Source organism: Babylonia areolata, chromosome 12 (assembly GCF_041734735.1).
Source record: "Babylonia areolata isolate BAREFJ2019XMU chromosome 12, ASM4173473v1, whole genome shotgun sequence".
Lineage (NCBI taxonomy): Eukaryota > Metazoa > Mollusca > Gastropoda > Neogastropoda > Buccinidae > Babylonia > Babylonia areolata.
Window position 1 is genome coordinate 25,815,292 of NC_134887.1, and position 27,500 is coordinate 25,842,791.

The 27,500-nt window shown below is 44.0% G+C and overlaps 1 protein-coding gene and 1 long non-coding RNA gene across 4 annotated transcripts in view; both read left to right on the forward strand.

Annotated features, from left to right (window-relative positions):
• LOC143288476 (homeobox protein cut-like 1) overlaps window positions 1-26,985 on the forward strand; it is a 226,721-nt gene extending 199,736 nt beyond the window's left edge. The window contains exons 8-17 of the mRNA XM_076597003.1: window positions 637-685; window positions 1,208-1,408; window positions 8,285-8,359; window positions 9,074-9,180; window positions 9,973-10,126; window positions 12,203-12,776; window positions 13,237-13,385; window positions 14,220-15,429; window positions 17,948-18,583; window positions 24,375-26,985. Coding sequence (XP_076453118.1) covers window positions 637-685; window positions 1,208-1,408; window positions 8,285-8,359; window positions 9,074-9,180; window positions 9,973-10,126; window positions 12,203-12,776; window positions 13,237-13,385; window positions 14,220-15,429; window positions 17,948-18,583; window positions 24,375-25,450 — 4,231 coding nt within the window. The 3' untranslated portion in view covers window positions 25,451-26,985. The remainder of the gene's footprint in view (window positions 1-636; window positions 686-1,207; window positions 1,409-8,284; window positions 8,360-9,073; window positions 9,181-9,972; window positions 10,127-12,202; window positions 12,777-13,236; window positions 13,386-14,219; window positions 15,430-17,947; window positions 18,584-24,374) is intronic.
• Window positions 9,982-27,500, forward strand: part of LOC143288475 (uncharacterized) — a 72,067-nt gene continuing 54,548 nt past the window's right edge. For all 3 annotated transcript variants that reach the window (XR_013056111.1, XR_013056112.1, XR_013056113.1), the window contains exon 1: window positions 9,982-10,121. This is a non-coding gene — a long non-coding RNA (uncharacterized LOC143288475). The remainder of the gene's footprint in view (window positions 10,122-27,500) is intronic.

The window sequence follows — 27,500 nt, forward strand, 5'->3', positions numbered from 1 at the left end:
ATCATCGCAGTGTTAAATGCATTGTTGAATGTTGCTTTTCATTTGAAACGTGAAAGTGCGTTGATGATTTGGGGCCATTTCCAGTCAGTGATGATAACGTGTGTGAGATAAATTGAGCATATACTTTTTCGAAGCCTGGTTGTGAGGAGATCGGGGAGGTGGTGGGAGAGAGGGGGGAGACTGCAGGCGGGCAACATGAGGAGAGATTATCCTTGGGTCATTGGGCAGGATAGTTATTTTAACACTGCTTGTGAGCCTTGCATGACAGTGGCTTTGTTTTTAAATTAAAACTGAAGATAAAGCGAGGAGGTGGACGGGAAACAAATATGAACTCGTCTGGAGCATCACTTTAACAGGGTCATTCCGTCCACCGTACGTACAAGGAAGAAATAGCCGTGAAGATGTGCAGAGGAGTTGTGTCATTGTCTGCACTCCGCTCATCTCATAGGACGTCTGTTTGCCTGTCGGTCCGTTTGCTTTTCTATGTCAACCTGCCTTCATGACTCCCCCAAATCTCTTCCCTCTCCCCCCCCCCCCCCCCCCCCCCCCCCCCTTTCTCCTCTGTCCACGTTTTATTTCTTATTATTGGTCCCAGACGTTATCTGATTATGTTTTCTTCTGTTTTCTGTTGTGCAGGTCGGATGAAATGGACATGGTGATGGCCGATCTGGAGCGAGCTAACGAGGTGTGTTTTGCACAGTATTTTAGCGCTCGCTTGCTCGTGGGTTTGTGTGTGTGTGTGTGTGTGTGTGTGTGTGTGTGTGTGTGAATCGTAACGGGCAAGACGTTGTCGTGCGCGCATGCATACACACACACACACACACACACACACACACACACACACACACACACACACACACACACACACACACATTCTATCTCTTTCTCACTAAAAAAAAACCCAAAAAAACCTGCGCACGTGCTTGATGTAAGAAGGGGTCATGAAGGATCGGAATGAGGGGATGGTGGGTTTCATAGGTAATGTTGCACATTGAGACAGAAGGAGATAGGGAGAAACACACACGCGCACGTGACACACACACACACACACACACACACACACACACACACGCACGCACGCACGCGCGTTTCATTTTCAGTCATCATACCCATGTTTTACTTGTTTCTTGCTAGCCCTCCTGTGTATCTCATCCTTCTATTCACTGACACAAAACAACAACAAACAATCCTCTTTCTCCTCCACCAGAGAGCAGCGTCGTCGGAGCGTGAGGTCGAACGGTTACGGCAGCAGCTGCAGCAGCATCAGGCGGCGTCGCAGCAGCAGCAGCAGCACCCCCTGCAGCAGTCGTCGTCGGACCCGATGCGGCCCTCGGCAGACATGGAGCACGCGCTGGACATCCTGTCCAGGTCCAACCTGGAGGTGGAGCTGGCCGCCAAGGAGAAAGAGGTGGGTCATGACACCTAGGGCGCCCCCCCCCGCCCCTGCCCCACACACACACACTCACACACACACCTCAACTCCCTCTCTTTCCCAGTGCCTTTCCTCCATCTGCATGTGTCGTCCCGTCCCCGTGCGCTCATTCCTGATTTCACCGGTCACTAAAATCGGTGATCCTTATTCTCCGATAATTTGCAGTTGGCCTTTGTATTCAGTTTGTAGTGTGTGTGTGTGTGTGCGCGCGCGCGCGCGCGCGCGTGTGTGTGTGTGTGCGTGCGCAAGCGCACATGCGCGTACTTGCGTGCTTGTATGTGTTTTAAAAAGCCAAAAAACTAACATTTTTGAGAGAGAGAGAATAGGCGAAAAGCAAACGGAGGGTAGGCTAAACAGGACAGAGTTGAACTCTCAAGAGGCTATTGAGGGTGTTGGGACGATCAGGGTAGGTGAAACAGGAACAGGCGAATTGGGACCTGCCCCCTTCTGCCTTGGTGGGACGAGAAAGAGAGAGACTCTTTGATTCTTGGTTATCCTTGAATCCCTCTTCTTTTTTCTTCCTTCTTCTGCTTCCACATCCGTTGTCTTTGTTATGTCAGTCGTAAGGGCTCTTTTGTGTGTGTATGTGTGTGTGTGTGTTTATTGTCTTTTTGTCCACTCGGCTCGCCCCCGCGCCCCCCTACCCCCTGCGTCCCCTCCTCTCTCTCTCTCTCTCGTTCTGTGAGAGAGAGAGAGAGAACATTTTGTTTATCAGACAGTACATTGAATAAGCTTTACATTTTACACCTCTTCAGTATCATACATAAGGACAAGAAAGAAAATGAGAAAAAAATTGTGTAAATTAAAAAAAAAAAAATCACACGAAAAAGGACACACACACAGAGACACAGACACACACACACACACACACACACACACACACAGGTGACAGCCCAACAGCTTGCAACATGAACACCTGCTGAACGCTGTCAAAGGCCGACAACCAGGTCAGCAGTGAGCGAAAGAGAGAAGAGACAACGCACGTATTGTCAGTAGTTTGGCATTGAGCGATTGATTTCCCGAAAGACTGATTCACCCTGTCACCCTGTCTCTCTCACCCCCACCCCCATCCTACTTACTGTGTACTCATAGTAGTTGGTGAGTCTTAGAGCTGACACACACCGGTTGTACGCCCTGCCCTCCAGGCGCGGCGATTGATTTGATTGATTGATTACTCTCTTGCCAGTTATTGATCACCAAATGGAGCTTTCATGCGTTGCCGTGGTAACGGGTGCTGGGGCCCGGCCGTCGATAGGCTGAGGGCTGTCAGTGGCGGGGCCCGGGAACCTGATTGATCAGTGATCGGTTGATTGATTGGCCTCCGCTCATCGATCTTTTTGATTGATCTGTTTGTGACAGGTGGGGGTTGACCGTGAGTCACGCGGGTCGAGGCCATGTATGTATGTATGTATGTATATGTGAACATAGAGGGGGAGTTTTGTCCGGATTCGAACAGTCCGCAGTTTGCTTTGTGTGTTGACGGGTCAGAGCCGCCCCGGATGAGAGTTGGGGTGTGTTGGTTATGCTCGATCCTTGAGGCTCTGTCTGGTCGTGTTGGTTTGCTGTCAGTGCGAGTTGAGGAAGTTTGGAACTGTTGTCAAAGAACGTTGACCCCTTTTTTCCCGACCGTGGAGGAGAAAGTGTGTGGAGCTTGTGCTTTGAAATGACCGCGTGCTGTTTGTGGGTGGTGGTGGGTCTTCACTCTTGCGTCATTCGTGTGCCGAGGCGGCGTCTGCTCCTGTTGTGGTGTCGCTTTTTTTTTTTTTTTTTCCATTGTCGTCTGCTGAGCTGCTTTCGACGGAGCGCCATTGATTGAAAGTTTGTTGTCGGCAAGATTGCAAAGTGAACAAGATCGCATGAAATCGGCTGGTGGAGTTTCCATCAACAAAGGAACGACTCCCAGCGCTGTTTTCTTTTCTGGAAATGCCTTTGGACCACCCGCTGTGCAGTGTCGCTGTCAGAAAGGGTGTGTTGTGTGTGGATCAAACATTCTAGATCTAAAATATTTACTCGTCCGCTGTTGGTGGGAAACGATCATTTTACCCCAGATAGTCGACGCAGTCACGTTTTACCGGGGAAGCCTTGTTTCTTTAGCGAAACTTTAAATAAAGGCTGCGTTTGGAACTGAAGTCCTTAGAAATTTTCTGTCATATTAACACGAATCTCTCTCTCTCTCTCTCTCTCTCTCTCTCTCTCCCTCCACACACACACACACACACACACACACACACTGTTCTCAGATCTTAGCGGAGAGAATGGATCTTAGTTCCCAGTTTTCTTTCCGATGTTCGGTTGGCAGGCTGGAATTAGTCTATTTATCTCCACTGAATTCCATTGATTCTCTGAAACAAAGAGCAGAAAATACAGCGAGTGAACACACACACACACACACACACACACACACACACACACATGACGGTAATGATTCAGATGTTGTGCAACACCGTCCAAAAAAAATTGAGCGATAATGAGAGACGATTCCTAGGTTATCTGTGGAGGTGGGCGCCCTGGGTGAACGGTAGCACGGATGGAGGGAATAGGGTGTCGCGCCCAATGTGCGTTACCTTTGTTCTGGGCAGACTGGGAGGGGGGGGTGTGGGGAGGGGGGGGGGGAAGTTTACTTGTTTTGTCCCAGGTTCATGTCTCGAAAGAAGTCCGGGAACGCTGTGGCAACCGCCTTTTGAGGTACCCGCGAACTGTGTCAGTTTTTGCCACTTTCTTGAAAGGGGGGAGGGAGGGGCGGGATAAAAAAAAAAAAAAAAGAACGGGTGTTGTCTGGCAGTATGTATTCTTGCCTGTTTTCCTCTGGCTGTGATCGATTGGTTGGCTGGATTCCCCAGATATTCCGAGAAAATACCACAGCCCAGAGCCTCGGTTTTGGGATCTATAATAGACTAGTGGATTGGCGGGGTCGGTATTTCCACCACAGCTTTGGCTGCTTACACGTTTATACGTACCAGGAAAAGGTGAAAAGTCTGGAACTGGGGTAGGGTTGAGTCACTTATACATATTTCCAGAATTGCCTGTTGTTAAAAGATGTGTGCAGGTCATATAAAACCAGCATTTTTTTTTTTTTCTTCTTTTTTTTGTGTGTGTATGCTTAGCATGCGTTCAGCATTAGCCATGAAAAAGGTGGAACATCAATGATCCCATTAGTGCACGATTTCTGTTTCCTTGGTATGGTTTTACATGTGCACAAAGCTGTATTTATTGTACTCAGTGTTCAGTTTTTTGCTTGACTAGTCTTATTTAATGAACAGTTTCAGTGAATACTTTGTATTGAGATGTTTGGGGGTTTTGGTTGCTTAAGTGTGTGTGTGTGTGTGTGTGTGTGTGTGTGTGTTCACTGTGCAGGATAAGAGGAAAATTACATAAATTATAAAGTTCTCAAGAACACATACTAAATACTAACAAATGAACGATAAATAATGATTGTCGAGATAATAACCACCGAAAAGTTTTTGTCTGGACAGGATAAGATTGACGTAGCACATTCAAGCAGACTGGTTGCATTCTGAGAAGGGTTAAAAATCATATGATCAGTTTCATCTCGTTACAGACTGCTTCCCCTCTCTCCTTCACCCTATCCTTGCGCTCCCGGCTCCGACACACACTAACAGCGAACACTTAGGTGTCTTCATTGTGTCCTTTTACACCCTCCTGCACACTCTCTCTCTCACACGCGCGCGCGCGCGCGCGCGCACACACACACACACACACACACACACACACACACACACAATTACACACACACACATGCACGCACGCACGCGCACGCGCGTGTACACACACACACACACACACCATCAGCGCCACTTTCTTTGAAGCTGCAGTTGTGTACTTTGGTAATCGGTCGCCTGATTCTCCGAGACTGCAGCTCGTTGAAAGATGTTTACAACAACCAGCTCTCGCCACAAGCAACATTAAATCAATGACTGAGGTTATCTAACTCGCTTTAGCGTTTGGTTGGAGAGAGGTGAGGGGACGGGGGAGGAGGGTAGCTGGCAGGGTAGGGGTGGAGGGGGTGGCTGTGAGCTTTAAAAGCTTGTTGCATCGATCGGTGGAAAACGGTGGCTGTTATCTACCTCCGTATCTGAAAGCCTGATCGATTTTCATCTCCGCGCAACTGTGATCGGCAAGTTGGCTGCTGCACGATAGATATTGAACATACACATTCAGCCCACTTCCATCCGTTCTGATGTACATACAGCAAGCACAACACACAGTGTGCTGCCCGGCATCGCTCTCTCCGTTTTCCCTTCTGTCTGTGCTCAACTGTTGTGACTATAGTTTGTAGAGAAGGGGATTTTGTCGGAATCCACGCTTTGGCCACCCTCATCTTTATTGCCTGTTGTCGACTACGTCGTTGTTGTTGGTGTTAGTTATTCCGGAATCGGTTGGTTGTGCAAGTGGTGTATGCTGGCGGTTTTGTTTTCCGTTTTTTCCCCCCGCCGATGAAGTCGACGTGGTAGTGATGGTGCGCTGTTGACTTGGTCTTCGTGTTGATTGATCGCTGATCTCGTAAGCAGACGATTTCGCCACGTAGCTCCTAAAATAATTATCGTGCTCTTTACAATGTGGATCACATACAATCCGTCGTGCATCGAGCGAGGTTACGCAGTTTAAGTAAAGACGTGTCGTCGTTATCGTTGTTCCTTTTTTGTGGTTGTTTTTGTGATTACCAAATTTGTGGGGGGTGGGGGAGGAGAGAGAGAGGGGGGGGGGACCCCAAAATAGCAGCTGACAAAAAATTTCAACGATCACTGTTCGAGTTCAGTGTCTGCGCCCCAAACGAAAGTCATTTTCTGATAGTGGAAGAGGGAGTACGGGGTGGTATGCGGGGGAGGGATATGTTGGGGGAAAGCTGAACCAAAGATTGAGCACCGACATCCGCATGCTCGTCTACGTCCTGAAGTGAATGTGGTGTGGGACTGCCTTCCTCCCACACCCACCCCGCAGCTTGCAAGGGGGCGATGACGAGAATTCACCGGAAGAAGGAAGAAAGAGGGGAGCATACACAGTCAGCCAGTTGGCTAAGCAGGCAGACAGAGGCAGGCAATGAGGCGGAGAGATTCTGAATGGCTGGAACTGAATCGATCTACGTGGCTGCTAATTGTCAGTCTCGGGGGAGACCAGCCTCTGTGCTATTTGGAGTGGAGGGTGCGAGTTTTTAGGGTGGGGAATGGGAGGAGAGTGGGGCAGTTGGGGGTGGGGGCTGGTGGGTATTGAAGATGGTCTGCTTTGATAGGAATGGAATGTTAAGTGTCAGGATCATCCATTTGATACTGCCCTAACAGTCACCCTGTGGCAGACAAGTAGGGTTTTTTTTGTTTTGTTTTTCGTTTTTTTCTTGTCTGGGAGGAATGGCTTATTGGTTTGCAAACTGGTATTTTAAAGGCTTGATAGGATTAGCTTTCACTGCCAAGTGCAAACTTACCCAGCCAACACAGCTCACAGAATTAATTACACACAGCAGGGAAAACATGTGTCACTTCCCTCACTCTTTGGTGGTAATGGGGTCGGGATTTTTTCATCCCTAACCCAGTTAACTGTCTCTGTGTGTTTGGTTGTGTTGTTTCTGTGTTTGCCTTTGTCCTCTCTCAGTCTGTATTGGTCAGCCTCTGTCCACCTCTACCCCATCCCTTTCCATCACCACTCCTCTCCCTGCAAGCAATTGCAGGTAGAGGGTATCTCTTCCAGCCACTGTTCAGAACGACACAAGAAGGAAGATGAAAAGGAAATTAGAATGTGTAAAGTTGAAATGGTGTTGGTGGTGGTATTTGTCAGTGACTTTCTGCAAGACACGTATTCCACTGACATGATCAGATAGATTATTTACTGTTTGGCAGGTCTATGAATGATCATATTGTTTTACAAAATAATAATTATGTAACATTGACACACTCACAGAGTTTGGGAAAATAGACATGTTAACTTTCAAAAACTTAAGTGATTTTGATTTGTAGATTGGTCACATTACCAACTTGTGGACAAAAATAGCACCAGTTCCTGTCAGGGAACATCTGTACAGGAATCACCTGTGCTGTTCTGTATTCAGTCTAATCTGCTGTGCCAGTTCGAGTTACTGAAACTGAAGTGTTCAAACAACCCGCCCTGGTCGGCATGTCATCAACTTTCAGAATGAACTGAGGCAGCAGCTGCTTGGTGGGACAGACAGGAAAGGAAGTCACAATGAAAGACAGTGTTAGCAGTTCAGAAAAGGTGAAGACAATGCGGATTGGTTACAAAATCAAAACTTCAAAAGAGAAGAAAAGAATGGGACGGGACACTTGCACCAGAAAGTCGACAAAATTTGGGAAACGATTGAATCGAAGGAGCAAAGGTTTGCTGGAAGAGGAGTTGGTGTGCCTGTCACATGATGTGGCTGCCCATGATGCCATCAGTGATCAAAATGACAGCCCTGTGAAAATGTGTGGCAAGGGCACCAAGCTGCGTAAACTTTCCTTGAAGGGTGGTATGGAGAAGGGTGGCTTGTGCAAAACTCCCAGAAAAGTGCTCAGCAAAGGGGACAGGCTGATGAAGACAGCTGCAGCACTCGTGGCCTATGCCAGCAAACGTGCTGGGCAGAAAGGTAACCCTGCCAGCACATCCCAGGCAGAGGATGCTCAGCATGGGTTCAGCATTCATGTCCACCAGAGTTCTGCCAGCTGCAGCAGTGTTGGACCCAGCAGTCAGGGTGTAGGTGGTGACAGTGATGTGTCCTGTGTGGACACCAACAGCAATGTGCACTGTGGGAAGGGGGACTGTGAACAGACACTGGTCCAGGTGCCCTGTGCTGTGAAGGACAGGTGTGGTTTTTGTGGTAATGAGACCTGTTGTGTGGGTTCCCAGGTGGCTCAGCTGGTGGAGGATGTTCAGAAGCTGCAGGCCTCCCTCAGCAAACTGCGCGAGTCTGCTGCTGCACAGGTCAGTGACTGTGTGTGTGTGCGTGCGTGTGTGTGCGCAGTATTTTGAAGAGGGAGAAAATGAAAATACATGAATGATTGTTGCATGTAGTTATTGTTATTATTATTATTATTGTTATCTTTTAAATGTCTGCTTATATTCATACAATGATGTGTGCGCGCACATGCACGTGCGCACGCGTGTGTGTGTCCCCTTTATTTTGTCAGTTGCCCTCATCTGTTAAAAGAATTTACCTTTCCATATTAATTGTTCATACTGATTTTATGGTGCAGGCGTACTCATCCCACATGCACATGCATACATTGGTGCACATGAAAAGTATTCTTAAATGCAGTGTCTTTTCTGTTTCTCTTTGTTCATGTATTATGTTCAGTATACGCCCTAAAGGCAAAAATCCCCCCCCCCCCCTCCTTGTCTTGTGTCAGAATATTTATCAGTGATGCAGAGGACAGTGCATCATGGGATGAGACAAGTGTGAATTGTCCTTGCAATCAATGACTGACCTGATTATTGAAGCCTGCACTGCCACTGTTGGGTTTCAAGTTACAGGAGCAGAAAACTTAGATTTTGCCAGACTGTGTGTGTGTGTGTTTTATGCATGCAAGAGTGAGTTCATGTGCATGTGTGAGAAAGAAAGATGGGTGTTAGTGAGCAGAGCATATAGAAGTAAAGTGACCCAGTGGTGTAAAATAGGATGTGGTTGTGATGGTGCAGGTGTCAAAATTGGAAGAGGAACTGTCCATGAAGAACAAGGCCCTGGCCATTCTGGAGGACAAGCTCAGCACGCAAGAGGACTATGAAGAGATCAAACGGGAACTGGGGTAACTGGTGTTTTGTCTCATCTTTTAGTTATCTATTTATTTGTCAATTTTACATATGTTCTGGCTGTAATATGCAGGTTTTTTATGTGTTTAATTGAAAAAAATTTTTTTTTACGCTACCAAGCAGGTTTCACTGAAACCGTGTGATGAGCTTTGTCAGGACTGTATCACGGTGTATGGATGAAGGGAGACAACTTTCTGAGCATTTATTAACATGAAGCATCAGTAGAATAAGCAACAATTACCTCCCTTGTTCAGTTTTAATGCCATTCACACCATGAAATAAATCTTAGCTGCTTTTGAAATTGCGCATAAATATGTTGCTGATATTAAATTGTCAAATATAAATGTCACTTTGGATGTGATGCAGGCAGCACATCTATCAGAACAATGACACAGAATATAACTGTCACTTAGGATGTGACATAAAATACTATCTGTCAAATTAAGGACACACCATGCCTCCACTCCCTCAATGAAAAGAAGTATAGTAATCTCTGCATATGTGTTTATTATGAATTATTAAGCCAAAATCTAAAATTCAGACCTAATGTAACTTGTGGCTCACTGTCCTTCCCACACAAACATAAGAATGCATGCAAGCATGTGTGCGCATGCACACACACACTCTCTCTCTCTCTCTCTCTCTCTCTCTCTCTCTCTCTCTCTCTCCCACCCACCCACCCACACACACACATACACATACCAAAGGAGAAGCCATGTCAAGGCATGATTCCGCCAATGTTATGAGAGGAGAGACGTGAGGGTGTGACTGGTGACATGTCTGCACAGGGTTCTGAAGTCGATGGAGTTTGCTGGCAGCGTGGAGGGTGAGGAGCAGAAGGGGAAGGGTCGGTCTCTGGAGGTGTTGCTGCTGGAGAAGAACAAGGCGCTGCAGAACGAGAACACTCAGCTCAAGGTGTCCTGTGCCAGCCTATCAGGTAGGGCTTGCTGTGGTAGGCATGCAGAACCATCCCCTGCATACTGGTCAGTGGCTAGTTCTGACAGCACTAACTGATTGGATTGTTGTCTTCACCCACCCCCACCCCTCCTGCATCACCCTCCAAAAAAAAAAAAGTATTTAGGAAAATGAAGAAGTGTTTTTTCTGCCGACTTAGAAAACAAACACAAACAAACAGTACAAAAAGAAAAAAAAGGACTAGCTGTGTCAAATTAAAACATGATTATTGAAAATTTAAAAAAATGAAGAAGATTCAGCTTCTAGTTTTAAAGAAACGACACTCCTGATTTTCCTTCAAGAATGCAGGGAATTGTTCTGTATGTTTTTTTTGTTTTTTTGTTTTTTGTTTTTTTTTTGTGATTCTGTGTGATGTTGTGTCCTTGGGAAGTATGTCTTTCAGTTTGGCCTGCTTTGCATGATTCAGAATTAAGAAATTGCCTGTCAGTTTTGCAAATTATCGAAGTACTATCTGTGGCTGAGTAACGGAACATAGCTTTTGTTGGCATGATTTCCAGATGGAAAAGGTAGCTTATGTTTTCTGTTGTATGTTGACATCACTGTGCTGATGAGCATTATTCTGTATGCAGGGCTTTACAATGGTCATGCAGAGCAGGCTTGGGATTTAATCCTTTTTGTGTGTGTGTGTATGTGTTATTTTTGCTTCTGTTTGGTTTCCTGATACAAACTCTGGTGATGGAGAATATTCCCAGTCAGGATAAGGTAAGTGTTTGCAGAGCGTACAATGACTTTGCTGATGTCAAGTCACAGGTAAGTCAATAGTTTTAGTTTGGATTGACAAACAGGCACATCAGTATATAACAGACTAGGTCTCAAGAGCTGTCTTTAAATCTTCATCATGGAAACAAAACATAAACCATTTTTGCATGGAAACAAACAAAAAGCAAAATGACTTGGTGCAGCTTTTTTTGTGATTGTGCGTGTGTGTGTTTGGTGCATTTTAATGTGTTTGTGACTTTTTTTCTTTTTTTAATGGAGTGGTGTGTATCTGCCTGCAAGAAGAGAGAGGAGGATGAACTCAGTTTTTTTTGGTTGTTTTGTTTTCTCTCACAGTAGCAATTAGACTCAAAACTGTTGATTGTAGTGACAGTTTCCATTGAGACTTTTGTACTTTTCTGATATAAGCGTCAGTATGGATGAGTGTCTTGGTGTGCGGCGCTGTCCGTTTTCTTCCCAAGGATGTGCACTCCGCAGGGCCTGGTGGCCGGCAGACTGGGCCTGGCAGGAAAGGTGTCAAATGCCCATGATACATCAGCTTCACATGTCAGGGGGGGTAGGGGATGGGGACTGCCTCTAGTGATAGGAAACCTTTGTCAAGGGTTAGGTCCAGAAATGGAAAAAGAGCTCTTAATGATAATATCTTCAAAACATTTTTGTAATGATCTGGGACATGAGGGATGGAATGGCAGAGGGAAAGGACTGACAGAGTGTGTCGTCACATTAAAAGAAACAGTCTGATTCTAGTTGAGGAGTAGGAATAAGAAACGAACTCCTGGTGAATGGAAATATATCTTACATTATTTCCTCAGCTACCCCTCAATAAATTTGAGATGTCACTAACATTTACTGTCATCTTGACAGCGTAAGTATGGCATGTTCTTTTCTTGTTTGCTTTACCAGCCACTGGGCTTACTGCCTGTGTAAAATACTGTCGGCAGTAACTGTTGTTGAAATTTGGAAAATTGGTGTAGGAGAACCCTTTTTTTCTGCATGCTGTGTACTGTACACATTATATCGGTCAACATTGTAAATGTGTCTGTTTTGTGTTTGTTGTCATCAGTCCTGTTAAACAGGATTGCAGCAAGAAAGAAAAATGAAAGTAAATTTTTGTGGCTTTAGGTCAGTGAGTCATGGAGAAAAGCCCATGAGGTGTGTTAGGCAGACACACGGTACAGAGCCTGCCTTCAGTAAATCCTGTGTTAGTCATTAAGGGCCTGTGAAGACTGATGTGCATTTCACACCTTTCTTGCAGGCCACATGTCTGCCGAGTCTGCCGAACCCTCCTCCTCCATCTCCCCCAACCCCAGCAGCGCCAGTGCCGAGGACACACCCACCAACGCCTTTGCTCAGCTGGTAGGGGAGGAGATGGTACACAGCTATCGCCCCAAGAGCTCTTCCAGGTCCACCACACCCGCCACCTCCCTCGTGCGTAGTCCACCTCAGACACCCACCTCTTTCAGCAACCATGCTCTTACGTCACCTTCAGCCGCTGCTGCTGCAGCTGCAGCTGCTGCTTCTGTGGGGGTACTGGACCCCAGACACTTCCCCATGCCCCCACCATCTCCTTTTTATGGCTACCCTGGACTAGCTACCCCATTCCACCCGGCCTTCATGCCGGTGAACATGGTGAAAACTGAGATGAACACTAGTGGGGGCTTGGACACCACATTTGTGGCCAAGAACGTTCGTGAGTTGTTGGCGATTCACAACATAGGACAGAGGTTGTTTGCCAAACACGTCCTGGGGCTTTCTCAGGGCACAGTGAGCGAGTTGCTATCAAAGCCCAAGACATGGGACAAGTTGACGGAGAAGGGGAGAGAATCGTACAGGAAGATGCATGCCTGGGCCTCTGATGATGCCAGCATCATGGCTTTGAAAGCCATGCTACCAAAGAAAAGTAAGTACTTGTTATTATTGTTCCTCACCTTTTGTGGGGGTGGGGGTTGTTATTTTTCATTGCCTTTGACAAAGAGTGTAATGTTAGATCAAATTTCCAAGTGTGTTGCCTGCGTTGTTGTTCAAATGCAGATTGTAATCAGTTATGAATTTGTGGGGAGAAAAGTTGTGTTATTTCACTGATAAACCTTAAAATGGGATAGTATGTGATGTTCTTTATGTGGAAACAAACCATACTTGTGCATTGTTTATCAAAAGTGGAGGGGGGGGGGGATTCATCATCCTTGGGTTTCTTCTTCAAAGCCTGAATTATTGATGAAATGCTAATGAATATTATTTTTGGACTAAAAGGAATATGTTTGGTTTCTGGGAAATTTATGATGTTGTTTTCTATTCTCTTTCAAAGCCTGAGTGAATCAGGATGTATGTGTAGGACTAACAGGAGTGTGTTTGGTATCTAGGCAGCACTCAGAAGTGGAAGTGTTGTTCCACAGATACTGCAGCTCCTGCAGCCAACAGTCAGAAGGAGGACAGCGTCACAGAGGATCGCATTGCCTCCATTCTCAGTGAGGCACAGCAGGCCATGCATGTCAAAAAGGCAGCGGAACAGGTAAGCCTTTGTTCCTCACTGAGAGAAATTAGAAATGGTTTATTGATGTTCAGGCCTTAGCCCCAAACGAATGGGTGCATGTAACAAATTAGACATTGGCAAATACAAATATTGATATGAATTCATATTTGAAAAAAGACGGTGTGCTATGAAAGCATTATATCTCTAATTTTGGACACTGCATATAAAAACATATTGAAATTTCTAATCATATTTTCATTAGTTGATGACATTACGGAAATCAGTCAATGCTTTCTCACTGAGAGAGAGATAGAGAGAGAGAGGGAGGAGCTTTTATGGTATATTTGTATCATGTCAGTGCATTTACATGCATATGCTTGTATTTGTTTACAGATGCGCATATTCTCTCTGTGTGTCTGCAGTCCCCACTACTTTTCTTTAACTTCCATCTTCAGAGTGGAGCTTTTTTTCCCCCCTTCTTTTCTTCTTTTTTTTCATATTGTTTTATTATTAATTTTTCGATTTTATGCTATATGTTTCTCTCACTTCAGGATGGGGTCCATTGCTGTTCTTATACAGATTTATAATCCACCCTTTTAAACAGGGGTCTTTGAGCATGCCAAGAACAACGAAAGAAAGTCCAGGCATTCAGTCACAACATTACATTTTGTTGCTTTTATGGTTTGGTGTTACATTTGAATATAATTGGTACTTGAATTCTTCATGTTATTGCAGACAGATTTAAATAGATTAAAAAAAAAAAAAAAAAAGCAATTTGGGGTGTCTGAGTTGCCCCAGTTTCCTGAGTGTGAGTTGTCATTTCTGTTTATGACTTAAATGGTTTTGGTGACAAGGGGAATGGTTTGCGTGCAGCAGCAAGTGGCCAGTGCAGTGGTGTCCAGCATCTATCAGATGGAGATGACACGCATGGTCAATGCCAACCCCCACCTGGTCATGGTCCCCACACCCCTCCCTCCTACCTCCCCCTCCGTCCCCTCCTCCAAACATCACAACAACAATCAGGACCACCCCAACCATTCACGCAAGGCGACAAAACGGGATGTTGACAAGTTGTCAGAGCCCCAGCCCAGCCGCAGCCGGCAGGACTCTGAGAACACTGACAACGGGGAGAATGCTCAGGACATGGTGTCACGGATCTACCGGCAGGAGCTGGAGAAGCTGAAGAAAGCAGCAGATGTGGCGGGCAACATGGCGGCCAGCAGCATGTACCAGCAGGAGCTGGAGCGCCTCAACAGGGAGAGCCAGATGCACAGACACATAATGCAGGACATGGTGCTGGCTCACCACCATGAAAGGCAGCAGCAGCAGCAGCAGCTCCAACAACAGCAACAGCAGCAGGAACACCACAACGGTGGTTTGACCATAAAGGACGAGCCACCAGACAGCACGTCGGATGACACGGCCTCCCAGACTTACAACGCTGGCCCCATTGACCTCAGCAGTAAGCCGCAAAACTCTTCCACTCCTTCGTCTTCCTCCTCCCCCGTGGAGGGCAACTCTGCAGAGGGGCCCCACACTCCCAGCAGTGCCTTCTTTCACATGCGCCCCAAGGTGAACGGTCATGACAGTGAAGTGGAGAGTCCCAAGCCTCCCACCCCGGGTACCCCACAGGGGGTGACTGGAGGAAGCCTTCCAGAATCCATGTCCCCTCTGCAGCGCATGCAGAACATCGCCAACTCGCTCAGCTCACGGCCCAACATGGGCATGCCCAACAACAAGCCCTTGCGCTCTGTGCTGCCCCCCATCACCCAGGAGGAGTTTGACCGCCACTCCAACATCAACACGGAGGACCTGGTGAAGAAGGTGAAGGAGGTGCTCAGCCAGTACTCCATCAGCCAACGCCTGTTTGGGGAGAATGTGCTGGGCCTGTCCCAGGGTTCCGTCAGTGACCTGCTAGCCCGACCCAAACCTTGGCACATGCTGACCCAGAAGGGGCGTGAGCCCTTCATCCGCATGCAGATTTTCCTGGATGATGCCGAGGCCATCCCTAAACTGGTGTCATCCCAGTACCGTATCCCCTCGGACAAGCTGCTGCGAAACAACTCCCGTGGTGAAGGTGGAGGTAAATGTCGATTTTGTTTGTTTGTTTGTGAAGCTACTTTTGTCTTCTGTGTTTGCTTTTCACTCATCTTACCATCTCAGGGTTCAGTTGTTTTTTGGTTTTTTTTAGTGATCAGTCTGTATCTCTGTCTATCCCCATCCTGTTCTCTGTTCACTAAATAATTCACATCCGTCACACCAGTCTGATGGGTTTTTTGTGTTCTTTTTGTCCTTCCATTGTCATGGTTCATTTAGCTTGTATGCTTAGACTAGATGCAGTGCTGGCACTGTTTCAAGGGCTTTTACTGTGTTTTCTTCCTCCCACTGTGGTTTTCACATTCCCCTTGTTTTGTAACCAGTGAGATGGTGTTGAATATGTTTAGAAACAGTTCTTGGAGCATCACTAACTGTCATGTGTTGTGTCTGGATGAGGGCTGTGAAATGCACTCACATAGTACATCAGAGCCTGCTGTATGGTGTAGTGACATTACTACCCCAACAGAGGTTAATGACCTAATTTGTACTGTCACAATAGGCAGTGAAAGCAGCAGGTAGATGAGCATAGCAACTGTATCATAATAAAGAAGTTCAGGATGTAAGTTATAATGAGTAGATGCAGAAGATATGTGCTTTTCAAACAGATTGGGGGAATGTGGGGTTAAAGATTTGTTGTTGTTGACTTGTATCAGCAAAGTGTGTAATGAGTCAATGACACAAGATTTTGCATACATGTGTGTGTGTGTGTGTATGTCTGTGCATATGTGTGTGTGTGTGTGTATTCAACATTGGCATTTTCTCCTCATCCACCGTGTCCATTTTGAATTCCTTGCATATTTGATGACCCCAACAGATTTGGTGGAATGTAGTGACAGTAGCCTCTTGTGCTCAGGGAGCACACAGAAAAGAACTTGGGAAAAAGATGTATTGTGCAGATCAGATATGAGACCCACTCCCTTCCCTACTCAAGGTAAGCTGAATAAAATCACTGGACATCTACAAACGCAGAGAGACATGAAAATTAGAAACACAAGTTAACGTCCACATGCGCAGTGGCAGCACAAATAAACATGTCTAGAGGGAAAAATATTGCCTTCTCAAAATTTATTATCAAAACAGGTTTTAAATCTGAAGTTGCACAATTATGTTTTGCATTTCAATTTTTCGCTTGAAATGAACAGTATTTATATTTTGACTTAATCTGTGTAATTTCACAAGTGATGTTTTATCAAGACTAAGCAAAACAACAGGTGCAGAAAAACTGCTCTGGGTGTTGCTTTAAAACAAAACTCATCCTCGAGAGATGTAAAAAAAGTATCAGTGCACTACATTTTTTTCTTAAAAAAAATCATCAACAGATGCATGTACACATGCTTTTCAGATGATTTATTTTGAACACTGTTTTGCTGGTCACATTGTTGGTGTAGATCAAACTCAGTTATGAACACACCAGAAGTTTTGTTGTTGTTGAAGATAACATGCTTCTACAGCATTGGGCAAAATGTTCTGAGTGCATGTTCATGTGTGAATGGGTGCTTTCATGGATTAAAAAAGAATTATATATACTTTTTATTCTTTGTTCCTAGAAGTAGTCATTTTTATGGTTAGTTCAATACAGATACATTTTCTAAAATCAGTCGGGTAGGTCCACATTCTTTTTCTTCTTTATTTTTTTAATTCTCGGTTTTTTTTTTGTCTCACTTACTTTTTTCCTATGTGTAACTTAAATTTGTTACATTTATTTAAAAGGCATTGTATAGGTGTCATTGAAATTATTCATGTCCAAAGCTCTGTGTTCCTTTCCAGAGTCCTATCATGATTCAAATGTAAGAATTTCCATTGCTGATTCTGCATCAGTGACTGTGCCTGTGTGTATGTTTACATGCATGCATGTGTGTGTGCTTGAGGGTGGTAAGTGTGTGTGTGTGTGTGTGTGTGTGTAAATTACATATAATTTACTGATTTCAAGTATTGATCAGTAGGTTTGGTGTTACTGATGTCTTTTTGCAATTTCCTTCATTAGTTAATGGCAGTAGAAATGCATTTTAATCATTGTTTTTTGTTAGTATCTCTCTCTCTTTTTTCGTAGGGGGATGGTTTTGGGGTTGGGGGGTATTGGTTATGTTATGAGGATAAAAGAGTTCATCATTACTTATTGAAGAGAGTGTATTGTTTACTTGCTCAGCCTCTATATTTTTCTTTTTAGCCCATGCTATTTTGAAATGATAGCCACAGAGCACAGCTGTTAAGGCTGCCTTGATAGTAAAGCATCAGGCGATGTGTGACGGAGATACATGTAGCATTGTGTGTTGTCCATGAGGGGTTGGCAGGCTGTATAGTGCTCCTGCTGGTGTGTGTCTTTGTATTTTCGTGGACTGGAGGATAGCAGTAACAGGGTAGCAGAGAGTGTAGTAGGGTGTAGCGGTGTGTTCTGAGCACTGTGTCCCTGTCAGGCTGCTGTGTGGTGTGTAGATGGATCGGTGTCTTGTGCTGTGGTGTAGCTGCCCTCTAGTGCCTTGTTTGCCCTCTTCTGTTTTGTGTAGAGTCTGCTCCCACCATGGGGGACCAGGCTGCTAGAAACCAGGGTAGTACTACTTTACCTCCTTCACACCCACCACTACCACCACCTCCACCACCACCACCTTCTTCCTCTGCTCCTCTTATTCCTCCACCTTCACCGCTCCTTGCCTCATCACCCTCGGCCGGACCCCCTCCTCCATCTCTGCTACCACCTCCACCACCACCACCACCACCACTACCACTACCACCTCCTTCATTACCACAGCCGCAGCAGCGGAGTGAGAGTGTGTCGGGGTCAGTGTCACACCTTTCTCCCAGCGGAGGACTGATGGGCCCCAGCCCCCAGCCACAGCGTCAGTGGGGTTACTTTGCCTTCCCCTCATCCATGTTGGAAGTTCTGGCCATGACCTCAGAGATAGAGACCTTGTCCCTGACAGCCAGGGTGAAGGATGTGCTGCAGTTCCACAATCTGGGTCAGAAGCTGTTTGGGGAGGCCGTCTTGGGACTGTCGCAGGGATCGGTCAGTGAGCTGTTGTCCAAGCCTAAACCCTGGCATATGTTGTCCATCAAGGGCCGTGAGCCCTTTATCAAAATGCACCTGTGGCTCAGCGATGCCCAGAATGTAGAGCATCTCAAATTGTACCAGAGTCAGATCAAAGGTAAGCACTGCTTGCCAAGCTTTGCTTGCCCACATTATTTACCACCACTTCTACTACTACCACTACTACTACTACTTATGCTCACCTCCTCCCAGTGCCTGACCCCACTGCTCGCCTCAAACGCCATTGCCATGCCATGTTTATTCCATCTCATTGTGCCATCATCGTCCGTCTGCAGGTTGCCCGTCTGTAACACGCTTCACAGTGACTATTATGAGAAAGTCCATTCATCCAGTCATTGTCTTAACCATCACCTATTATGACCGTTCAAACCTGCCTGGCCTGCACACTAATCAAAGTGTATCCCATGTAAAGTCATTTACCTGTATCGCTCGAGTCCTACTTGAAGTGTATGTCATAATCATAATGTGTATTTATAATCAAGTGCGTAAGTCAGAAATTTTATATATATGTCTATATCAGCATAATGTGTAAAGGCTGTTGCATCGTGTATGGTGTTCAGTTTGTATCAGTGATTTGCTCTTGGTGTAAAACTTTGAATTAATGAATAGGTAAACAAACAAGAAAGTAACAGAATCAGCTTGCTTAATTTCTGTATAAAAAAAAAAGATAAAGAAAAAAAGCATTGTGCGGGGAAAAAAAGTGCTTCTGACAGCTTCAGTTTTCCTCTTGTTGATCTAACCATCTGTTCATATTCCAGCCGTAAGTGTCTGATCACCATATGGTTGTAATTGAAATTGCATTTTTGCCCCCTTACAAGACAAAGTTTTAATTGAAAATTTTATTTGATATGTTCAGAAGGATAATTTTTATTTCAAAGCTCAGTTACTGATCACACTGAAACATTTTCTTGAGAAATGTACAAGAATCAGGTATCTTATTATTATAATAACAAAGATCTAAAATGGAATCATTGAAAGAGGGCATAATCAATTTTTGTTTTCTGCTGAGCATAGACAGACATGAAAGGTTACCTTGGACTGGACTAGTGACAGCAGGAGGCAGGCTGACGGATAAGGACCAGCAGTTGGGGTGTGAGGGCACTCTGTATGTCACATGATACATTAGTATTGAAACACTGAGCATCACAAGCTACCCATGTGGATGAGGATCAGTTGTGGGACCTGGAGATCACCTGATCTGAGACCTGTCTTCAGCATGGCTGTCATCATTTCCCAATGACACCACAGTGGCAGCATCAGTGTGTGGGTTGCCATGAAGACTGATCTACTTCATCAACACCAAACAGTCTCATTATAAAGACTTGCAAGCAGATGATTTGTCTGGACAGCAAACACTTCAGACCAGTTGGAGTAGAGTTTCTTGAACGATTGGCGTAATGTCCTTAATGTCAGGTTGGTACAGACTGAAGTCTGATGGTAGTCTATTTGAAATTGTCTCAGTTGGAGTTCATCGTTGCCAGGGCATGGATAGAGACCCTGAAAAAATTACCTCTGTTGCATGGATGACAACCTTGGAAGCCTTTTTCCTGTGAGCAGTCAGCAAGGGATGTTAGCAAGTTTTTTTGTGTTTTTTTAAAGTCCAAAAACACAACTGTGATTTTGTTGAAGACTTGAAAGCCGAAAGTGCCATGGCTGCCACCAGGTGAAGTAGTAAAAAAAACTGTACAAGCAGTAAACATTCTGCCTGCAGTCCAATGGTTCATCAGTGAAAGTACAAGTGTTGAAGAGAGGAACTGGAGCCTTTGGTTTCTCTGGCTTGCCACTGGATCTGAAATGGGATTGCTAATGAGTTGCCGTGTTGCAAGACGCAGTTGCTGTTTTGCTGCTAATCTTGCCTGCTTAATCCGGATTGTTGCAGAAGCATGATCTGTTGTGAGCATTATTGAGAGAGAGAGAGAGCTTAAAGAGGCAACCCCTGGGCTTGACTGCGGAGGTACCCTGAGAGTGTGAGAACTTGTGTGTGACCGTGTGGGTTGCTCTGCAGTGGCACAGCTGTGTACAGAGTTTTTTTCTTTTGAAGTGTGTTCTGATTTTTCTTTCTTTTTTAATGCCCCAGTATATCTTAGATTTCTTGATTTTTGTTTTGTCTGTTTCTTTCAGTTACTGTGGTTCAAATTCTGTCCTGTCCCACTGTCTTGTTAGCGTTTCCACATTTTCACTAACACAATTTATCTCCTCAGGTTTGCTGTAACTACAGAACTTGTATGTGGTTATATGAAGTGTTCAGCTTTTTGTGTATGTGTGTCTATATATATATATATATATATATTTCAGTTTCAGTTTATTCATGGTTGTGTATATATGTTCTATATTGCGTTTCCTTCACCCTCCCCTTTCTTTATGTCTGTAAGTCATTAAATAAAGTACTTATCACTATATCAGTATGAACCTACCATAAACTTTCCATGCAACTGAGTATCATTTTTATTGAATCATTTTTTTTCTCAAGTATTTAATTTTTTCTAAATGCAATGTTTAATTTAGTTGCAAAATATGATCACTGAATATTCAGTTGTGATACTGACAGTATTCCATATTCAGTTGACAGTAATGGAGCAGGAGGGGAAGAGTGGGGTTGAGGGGTGGTTGGAGGGGGGGAGGGAGTCGAGAGTTATCATTTGCAAGAGAAACTTTTATTGAAACATTTGGGGTTTTAGTCTCTGAAAAAAAAGAGAAACAAACAGAATTAATTAGATCTTATGCTAGCAAGCCAGAATGGAATTAATGTGTACATATATGCTAATTAAGGTATCTTAGCTACACCATTTCATTGTAAATAAGTGCTTGTATTTTGGTGCACAGAACGGTAGTCAGGCCATGTTTTTTTCAGTATAAGACAAAAGTAAATACATTGACTATTCACATGATGACCTTCACATTGGAAATGTTTCTGATATGTATGAGAGATATTGCAATACATTCAGCATCAATCGCCATAAGTCTTAGATAAATGACAACTTAGTTTATGAGAATGCATGTTTATGACTTTGTGGTTCAGTCAGCTGATTGGTGTTTGCACACATGTGAAAATTCCCCCCTCCTCTCTCTCTCTCCCTCTCTCTCCCTCTCTCTCCCTCCCTCCCATTCTCTCTCCCCTTTCCCCCTCTCTCTCCCTCCTTCCTCCCTATCTCTCTCTCCCCTTCCCCCTCTCTCTCTCCCTCCTTCCTGCCCCTTTCTCTTTCTGTGCCTGTCCCCTTTCTGACTCCCCTTCTTCCCTCTTCTCCCCTTACCTTTTTATTTCATAATTCTGTCACAGAACCACAGACAGTTAGCCAGTATTTGTAATGAACATTCTTTTATCCTTATTCCCTTTCTTACCCCCCTTTTTTGTTGATTTTTACCATGTGATGTATAGTCTGTGTGTATAGGAGAGATTAGCATTAGGCAGTGTACATTGGTAGTGGCTAGTTGTTAATTTAGTGGGTTGTTTTTGTGTGTGTGTGCATTAGTTCAGATAATACCATGGCTTGAGTGAAGGAGTGTACATGTTGGCCCCAAAGAGCTTCCCATGTTCAGTCCATTGCAGAAGGTGTAACACTGAATCTGTTATTGTCAAATGAAATATTTGTTCAGCCAGTGTGGGCTTGTGTTGACTGTTGTGTTTTGACGTATGTTGTGGTTCCCTTTCTGTTTTCCATGCTTTGGTGAGTCAGGGTGTTCGCAGTGGGGACATGATGGGAGGGATGTTGGGGTGGTCCCCACTTCAGAGAGGATGCTTGTTCAGTCAGCCTCTGGTACTGTCATCAGTACGGGCGCCTAGTGGGGTTAGATTGAAATATGTAGAATCGCAACAGGCATCAGTAAACATGACAAGTGTGAGTCAGTGACATTGCAGGGTCTTCTGTGAGTGGCTCAGGGTGATTAGACCTTGTTAGCTCCCTGTTTACTGCTGACCCACTTAGAGGGAATAGAAGATGAGAAAAACAAAGAAAAAGAAAAGATGAAACATTTGAATGAGTAGAGAGGAGCTCAGGAATCAAAGAAGGAGAACAAAAGAGAGAATGGTTAGATGATCACTGAAAATGATTATGTCCTTTGGTGTGTTGCGGCATTTTCGACTCCTGTTCTTTCACTGTCTTTAAGAACCCTGTAATTTTATGGTCCTGCAGTACAACATGGTATTATTCATTATTGGGCTCTGTGTATATGTATCTGTGGTGTGCGTGTGCGTGTGCGCGTGTGTGTGTTTGTTTTTTTATTTGCTATTTGCATTAACTGTAGACTTAAAAAAAAAAAATCCAGATAATTCAAAAATGTATTGTCATTCCAGCCTGTGTATTTTTTTTCATATCAGTCGATTTATATCATTGAAATGGATGTGATGCATATATATATATATGCATATGCTAAAAATTCTAAACTGAGTTCCCAATTTTATATATATATATATATATATATATATATATATATATATATATATACACACACACACATATATATATATACACACCAGTGTGGAAATTGGGAACTCAGTTTAGAATTTTTAGCACATGCCGAATAGCTTTTACTAACTACTGTGTTGTTTTCTCAGTTGCCATTTTTGTGCCTGCCAGTATGTCTGTGTGTGGTCTGCATATTTTTTGTCATTATTTAATTTTAAGGAATTTTACTCAATATTAGTAGGAGTCAGTGGTGTGTGGGTGTGGGTGGGTATGTGTGTGAGAGAGAGAGGTGGGGGGAGGGTTTGGGAGGAGGGGGGAGATTTAGTATGCTTCAAATGTACACCTGGTAGACAGGGGGTTATTTACTTGTTCACATATCCATATGTTTCAGTGCAATATGTCTGTATAAATCCAGTTGGAATTTATATGTGCACTCAACATCTCACATCACTCACACCTCTCAGTCGACACACACATGATCACGACAAAGGTTGAATTAAAAAGTCAAAAAGTATAAGATATGAATTATGATGCTTAATGTAAACATGAAAGTAATAGGACACAGCAGGTTGATGCAGCAAAAGAGATTTGTTTCAAATCAACATATTGAAGAATACATTATTTCGGAATAAGAAACACTACTAGAAATTTATAATTTGAATGGCAGAGCATTCTTGCAATAAAGGAAAGTGCTCTATAGAGATTAACACATACACATACATTCAGAAGTAAGACACCCTTCTCCAGGTCATAATGAATTCCTAGAATTTCAGCTACAATGCTTGAAACATAAATATTTGAACAAATATGCGCATTGCTTCTTTCATCCCACCACCACCTTATCACAGCTGCAAATATCCATTTAAATAAACACTGAAGACCAGTTCTGCAAATTCTTGAACAAAAACCGTATAACTCCTTGTGTGTGTGTGTGTACATATTTGGAGCGGTGTCTTTTCAGTCTTCCGTGACAATGTGCAGAAAATTTTTGATATTTTGTTTTTAATATTGTAGTTTTGGTTTTAATGTTTTGTTCATATATTATAATATTGAGGGAATGTTATTCTGCCTCATGCTATGTTGGATTGCATTCTTTATCAATTTTTCTGATTCATTATTTAAAGATGTAATACTGTATTTCTGTCTTTATGATTATTTAGATAAAATTATTTAGATTAGAGGAATGCTTTCATTATGCTTAGATTCCACCTGATTGTCCTTATATCCTTCACAGATATATATATGAAGAAATCACTAATGAACTATGAAAGATATGACCACTTAAGAAAATTACTGATTCTTTTATTTTTAAAACATTAAGATATAGTAAAGTTCACAAATGAACTTACAAAGTTTTAAAAGTTGGGACTTGTGAAAATAAATTAGAGAATGGAATGCGGTTGACAGTGTGTTATGTGTGCATGAGTTACACATCTTTGATGACATCTTGCATGATCTTCACACTGTTGGCATGTATCTTTGCAGCACACCGACGCAGGAAGAGCAGTGCAGATGAGCGTGGCTTTGACTCTCCCTCAGCCCCCAAACGTCCTAGGGTGTTCTTCACAGAGGAGCAGAAGGAGGCTTTGAGAGCTGCCTACAACCAGGACCCCTATCCCAACCAGTCCACCATTGAAAGCCTGGCCTCGGAGCTGGGCGTGGGGGTGAAGACGGTCATCAACTGGTTCCACAACCACCGCATGCGTGCCAAGCAGCAGCACCACACTGGAGCGTCCAGTGATGGAGGTAACAGTGAGCCCGGTGGCAACAACGTGAAGTCTGAGGCGATGGATGAGAACTCCAACCACAGCGACATGTCAAGTGTGTCAGGGGACACGGCCTGTCAGCAGGCTGTGGCAGCAGCAGCGGCAGCAGCCATGAGGCAGGTGGAGGCATCACAGTGGATGTTTCCCCGCTTTGAGGCTGTGGGACTGCTGCCACGCAAGGCGTCTGAAGAGTGGGACCAGGACAGCCTGGATGAACGCATGGATGAAACGGATGGTCCCCCAGCAGGCAAGAGGCCAGACGAAGGGGGCAAGTCCGGCTCTCCTCTGGAGAGTGTCGCCCTCCCTAACCCCCCTCCCCCTCCTGCCGGCGTGAACAAGCGCAAAAGGTCCAACCCTCAGCGTGTGTATGAGGGCACTCAGCTAGATAGAACCAAGCTCCACAAGGTGGCAGCAGCAGCGTCCACATCAGCCATTGTGTCGGTGGTGTCGGAAGAGAGTGCAGCGTTTCCCAGTGCCAGTGAAAACCCTCAGGAACCCAGTGCCAAGTCTTGCTCTGTCCCAGAGGCCCTCTCTTTAACAGAAGAGTTTACCAATGAAGGGAAGAGGTGGGATAAAAATGGTGTGTTAAAAACAGAGCGAGAAGAAACCATCAGCAAACTGGAACAGGGTCTGGAAGAAGGTGCAGGATGGGGGGATGAGGGAGAGGATGACACCCCTCCCTCCACCCTCTGCAGTAGCCTGCCTAATAGCCAGAGTCAGGCTGAAGCAGGTTCTAACTGCCTACAGGAAACAGCAGCAGCATCTTCTTCTACCCCAGAAAAGACCGATATTTGACTGAACAACAACTTCCTTGGCTTCAATTGAAGCTGGTTTTTGACTATACTCCTCCCCTCTGTTTGGGGAATCCCTCAGAAATACACTGCATGAAATGTGTTCAAACTCCTGTGTGTTAATGCTTGTGATGATCTGTGCTGTCTGAAAAGTGGTTTTGATTGGACAGAGAACATTTTTCTATTGTTGCAGCAAAATCTGAACATGCCGATTGTTGATTTAAAAAAAAACTAAACTAAACAAAATTAGCAGAACATCTTATGCTATTGTCATGAACATTCAAACTTTCTCACTTTTATGACTGTGTATGTATGTTTGAGCAAACGTGTGTGTGTTGAGCATGCTCTTGTGCGTTTTAGCTCACACTTACATTATGCCGAATAAGTTGCTGCCTGTACTGAAAAGACTAGCGCTGAATTTCAGCAGTCCTAGCTAGGGTGACTTGAACTGAAGCTCCATTACAAAGTCTTTATCAGGGCAAGTGGATACAGGCTTGGTGGGCCCAGCCTTCATTGCATGCTGGTTAGAACTGATGACGTGGACCTTCTGGATCCTAACATTTCAGGACACTTTGAGGGACTTATGGATTCAGTTAGTAAGGGTAATTACAAACAGGTTTTTCTCCTTTTTTTATGCCAATTGAAAAATAATTGTAATGTATACCAAAAGAGGCTTTGTAATCTCAGTGTGCATGCCTTTTGTGACAAAGATACTATGAAAAAGCATGGGCTTGTTTTGCCTATGTGCTGTTGGATTCCCCCATCTTCCCTGACTGACTAGCAGCGAATTACCACACATGTTGTTGTGTATGTTGAGTTAAAAGACAGAATAGGGGATTGGAAATTGTACTCAAGATTGTAATTACAGCTGGTTGTGTTCCGCTAAAGCCAGTGAAGTAAGACTGATGATTGCACTGTTAATACTTTAACAAGCTCCTATATGGATGCTGACCTATTGGATCGTGAAGCTTTTTTCATGTATTTCTGTTCAGTTGTTTTTGCTGATGCTGAATTAAATCCTGGTGTGTTTCCACAGTTAGACCTAATTAAGCCTGACTGACTGAAGATTGTGTGCCGAATATTGTGTTCCGTTTGTTTTTTTCGTAGTATGTCTATTATACCAAAGGTTATGAACCCACCACTTCACCCCCCTCCCTCACCCTCACCCTCTGTGCTGTTACAGTTGTTAGTGGTGTTGATTTATCTGCAAATAGTTGAAGAAAAAATGGAGTTGTACCAGTATTGTGTGATTGTAGGTTTGACCCCACAATACTGCATTGCTTATTCCATCCCACCACCACCTTATCACACAGCTGCTAATACTTTGATGCAGGATTTACCCCAACAACATAGGCTTGTTTGTGTTCGTTTTGTTGTTAGTTGCTGTTCAAGAAAAAACATCCATTGTTTAGTTTGACACCATCTATTTTCAGATAGTCTGTTCCTCATTTACTTGACAGCCCTTCCCCCTTTCTTGGCATTTATTCTTTAGCAAAAGAAGGAAAATAATTGAATCCAATACTAGTTTATGTGTGATTTGGAATCAGACATCCGATGCCTGCCACTGCATCATCTTTTTTTTTTTGGGGGGGGGGGGGGGGGGGGGCTTTTTTTTGTTTTTGAATACTTTTCATGGAAAATAAAATGAGAGAACATGCTTTTCTGAGAGGAAAAAGATCAAATGAATTTACTGCAAGTATATTGATTTAAGTAGAATATGTATAAATATGTATTCACTCTTAAAACTGCAACAACATTGTAAGTGTGAGATAATGCAAATTAATCTGCAACAACATTGTAAGTGTGAGATAATGTAAATTAATGTTAGTATCTTTTGTTTTAAAAAAAAATCTTATGCATCCAGAATGATAATCTAACACATTTATAAGGTTTATGGAAGCACTTTTTGAAAGCCCTTTTTTGTTTTCTCTTGAAATGGTTTTAAAGTGTGAGTTTTTTGTTCATTTTTTTTGGGGGGGAGTGGGGGATTGTTTATTTGAATCACATTTAATCTTTGTTGTTTATCAGTTTCTCAGCTCTGATGTGTTTTATTT